The following is a 4,305-nucleotide window of genomic DNA, read 5'->3' on the forward strand; positions in this document are numbered from 1 at the left end:
TGCTGTCAATCACTCTGTGAAACTTTACTACACCTACATGACATTATAGAGGACAGCACATGTTCATAAACGCCTCTGATCTTTGACATCTGTGTTCCATACAAGATCGGATTCATGAGCGGCTGCATCATGAGAAAATACAGAGACAGGAAGATTCTCAGAGCGGCAGGTAAACCCGTCGTATCGAACCTACTCTGAAATAATTCAAAGCAACAACCAAAAGAGAAATTCAAGAGAGACACCAGCTGAGGCGTGCAGGTGGTGAGGCTTTTTTGTCTCATCTGTTTGGATCCATAAAAACACACTTTGAGGATTTTCATGTAAGAAAACAAGATGATAAGTGTGGGGACTATGACACCCATAATAATGTCAAAAATCCCATAAACATTATTCACCTTTGTGCTAGAACAAGCCAGCCTAACCACAGGGTAATTCTGACAATACAAACTGTTTAAGAAGTTTCCACACAGCCTGAGACGCAGGTTTAAGGATAAAGCAATAAGAAATTTCGCTAAAGAGTACGCCCACATCACCATAATCAGAACAGCTGTATTGTTAGATGTCATTTGGGTGTTATATTGTAGAGGACAACAAATAGCGAGGTATCTGTCATATGACATGGCGGCTAAGTTTGAAACTTCAATAGTTCCATAAGTGTGAACGCAGAAGATCTGCAGGAAGCACAGAGGAGCAGAAACAGTGTGAACTTCAGAGAGGATCTGAAGCAGGAGGGACGGAAACAGCCCTGTGCTACCATACAGCCCATTCACAAACAGGCTGCACAGAAACATGTACATAGGTTCATGTAAGCTTCTGTTCACACAGATAACCACAATCAGAGACGTGTTGGCAGCAATGATCAGGATGTATAATATTACAGTTAATGAGAAATAGAAGAATTTTAAACTTCCAACATTCATAAAAGCTCCAAGAATGAAATAAGACAGAGGAGGCGTAGTTACATTTAACATAGCTCACAAAGTACAAATGTCCCAAATATGTCATGTGCACAGTTGCTGTGTCTGATCTAACAAACACTGCAGCTCACCTGTTCACCTGTGACAACACAGTCACCTCTGCAGCCTTTTTATACCTTCTCAGCACAAATCCGCCTCCGTCGTTCCATGTGACGGACTAACGAGTTTAGTGATTGACGGGAAGCTTCGGATTTGTTTTGTTTTGCATCTGTTGTGGTTCAGTGCAACAGCCTCTGTCTCCTGAGCACTTACCGTCTGGAATTGTTTCAGTTTTCAGAGTGAGCTATCTCTTTGCTTTAATAGCACAGGGTGAGCAGGTGAGCAGAAGCCCCGAGTGCCTGGGTTTGATTCTACCTGAGGCCCTTTGTGTATCTGTTCAGCTTCAGAGGACAACCTCACAGACGTAGCCGTCCTCATGTGAAACCTGGTTAGTTGTTGCCTCGCTGCATCACGGTTGTCAGTAAGCAGTCATGTGTCTCACGCTACACCTGCTCAGACCTATAGGCTGTATCCAAATTCAGGGTCTGCAGCCTTAAAGTACGCAGCCTCAACGATCCAAAAGGGCCGCGTACTCAAAGACCGCTAAGGCCGGAATTGCGAGGCTTGTGAGATGGGACGGTCTAGCCTCCGTTGCGCTGCCCAGGTTGCCTAGCAACCATGATACTAACAGCTGGAAACGTTTCATACAGCTTTGTTTGACAGAAATGAAGGAGAAAATCTTTTGTTCATTTGTTTGTTTGTTTCTACATGAGGTTTGGTCATCCTCTGTAAGATTAAGGTCAGCTATTGAACGGCGTATATTTTAAAGTAAAGGCTTTAAAACCAAGTTAGTACAAACGTCACTAATGTCACATAACTTTGCCGACATGTGGCCAACAGTAATGTTTTAATGTTCTTCATTATTAAACATTTGCACATAAATAAGTGACATAATATTCAGTTCTTACTTAAAGTTTACTCTTCGGTCGTCCCTCATCTGCCGTTTTTTTTCGGCAAAATTATCCACACCCACCACCGCGCTATGCATTCTGGGATATGTTGGGCCACGAAGTCTACACCGCCACGTCCTTAAAATTCAGGGAAATGAAGGACGCAATTCAGGGCCGCATTTCGAGCAGCCTTTGAATTTGGACAGCCTTCGTCGCGTCGCTGTGACGTAATCGGCCTTAAAATGCGGCCTTTAAGGCTGCAGACCCTGAATTGGGATACAGCCATAGATTCTGGCCTTGGCTCAGACTGCACCACTAATTTTGCAAACATGCACCTCTGGCAACACGTCACTGACGTGCTGATGAAGATGGGCCCACTAAAACAACAGGCCAGGCTCAGCATGAGTCGAAATTTCTGCACTTTTCAGTTACCAACATGAACCTTTTCTTGTTTTAAATAAGCTATCACAGGCAAATTCAGCCTGTTTCACACCGACCACTTCCTGCGCAATTTGAGCAGAACATCACAGTTCAGAGGTTCAGAAGAAGAAAACCACTTTTATTCTGCTGTGGGTGTCCTACTGTGGACAAAGGACGACTCATCCTGATCTAGTCTGATAGATCTAAATCTGAGTGTTTCAAGCAGGTGAATAATGAGTGGTAGGTTAGCTGAGCCCAAACCCTAACCTCAGATGGGTCACCTATGACCTGGTAAATAGATTTCCCCCTGATACCCAGTGACAGTCAGTGTGTCGCTGCCTGTAGAGGTCTGTGCAGCCCTCTGTGGATATGCCTCCCCAGACCATCAGTGACCGCCCACAAACGATGTTACAACGTTCTCCACAACTTCTCCAGACCCCTTCACATCTGTCACATGTGCTCAGAGTGAACCTGCTCTCGTCTGTGAAAAGTTTTGGCCACCATTGGTGGACCTGCCAATTATGGTATTCTATGGCAAATGCCTGTCGGGCTCCATGGTGCCGGGCAGTGAGCACAGGGTCCACTAGAGGACGTCGGGGCCTCAGACCTCCTCGTTAGTCTGTTTCTGATTGTTTGGTCAGAGACATTCACACCAGTGTCCTGCTGGAGGTCATTCTGTAGCTCTGAGGATGCTCCTCCTGTTCCTCCTTACAAAGAGGAACATTTACCGGTCCTGCTGATGGGTTAAGGGCCTTCTATGGCCCTGTCCACCGATAACTGCCCATCTCTCTGCATGGTCCTGAGACCGTGCTGGGAGACACATCAAACCTTCTAGCAATGGTACGTAGATGTCATCCCTGTCATCCACAGGTAGTTGGGCTACCTAGCTCTGCAGGGTCCAGGTATGGCCTGAAACTGACTAACATCTCCTAATACTTACCTGAATAGTTCAACAGACTCAATGCTGTAGTCTGATTAAAGTGTTCTTTTACTTTTTTAGCAGTGTGTTTGGTACCACAGTTTGGCCTGACTTTGATCAAAGTGGGTCGTTTGATTTTATTATTGCGGTAGGGTCTCTACCTTACAATATGAAGCACTTGTGAAAAGGTCGGTCATCCCAAGCCTGCTGACAGTCATGCTCACAGTCTTCATGGTGGCGCTTCTGAAAACATGTCAGGTGGTTACCTGACTGATGAATGCCCCAGTCTGGTGCACGTGAACGCTCCCTGTTTTTAACCAAGAATAAACTCAGAAGCTTTCGTTCAGATTGTTCTGCTCAGCTACAATTAAACTGAAACTAATCATTAAAAATAGTTTTAGATTTATGAGTCACCAGTACAGCACACCTTTATCTAACTGAGGAGTCTAAATGTCCATCCATCCATCCATCTTCATCCGCTTTATCCGAGACCGGGTCGTGGGGGCAGCAGCCTAAGCAAAGAGGCCCAGACCTCCCTCTCCTCAGCCACCTCCTCCAGCTTATCCGGGGGAACACCAAGGCGTTCCCAGGCCAGCCGAGAGATATAATCTCTCCAGCATGTCCTGGGTCTGCCCCAGGGCCTCCTCCCGGTGGGACATGCCTGGAACACCTCACCCAGGAGGCGCCCAGGAGGCATCCTTATCAGATGCCCGAACCACCTCAGCTGGCTCCTTTCGATGTGGAGCAGCAGCGGCTCTACTCTGAGCCCCTCCCGGATGGCCGAACTTCTCGCCCTATCTCTAAGGAAGAGGCCAGCCAGCCTTCGGAGGAAGCTCATTTCTGCCGCTTGTATCTGCGATCTCGTTCTTTCGGTCACTACCCACAGCTCGTGGCCATAGGTGCACGAGCTGTGCACGAGCTGCAGCTGCAGCTGCAGCCCCAATCTGTCTGTCGATCTCCGGCTCCCTTCTCCCATCACTCGCGAACAAGACCCCGAGATACTTGAACTCCTCCACTTGGGGCAGGAACTCATCCCCGACCCGGAGTGGGCACTCCACCC

General features: G+C 47.2%; 1 protein-coding gene across 1 annotated transcript; it reads right to left on the reverse strand.

The window, feature by feature from the left end:
* On the reverse strand, window positions 1-4,094 carry LOC146502944 (olfactory receptor 10A3-like). Its single transcript, XM_085131583.1, has one exon. It carries the CDS (start codon window positions 969-971, stop codon window positions 6-8), a length of 966 nt encoding a protein of 321 aa, XP_084987709.1. The 5' UTR covers window positions 972-4,094; the 3' UTR covers window positions 1-5.
* Window positions 4,095-4,305: the final 211 nt, after the last annotated feature.

This window comes from Neolamprologus multifasciatus, chromosome 14 (assembly GCF_963576455.1).
Source record: "Neolamprologus multifasciatus chromosome 14, fNeoMul1.2, whole genome shotgun sequence".
Classification (NCBI taxonomy): Eukaryota; Metazoa; Chordata; class Actinopteri; order Cichliformes; family Cichlidae; genus Neolamprologus; species Neolamprologus multifasciatus.

What these genes read in the sequence shown, in the direction of transcription:
- LOC146502944 (XM_085131583.1), bottom strand. Translation starts at nt 971, where the DNA reads ATGTTAAATGTAACTACGCCTCCTCTGTCTTATTTCATTCTTGGAGCT.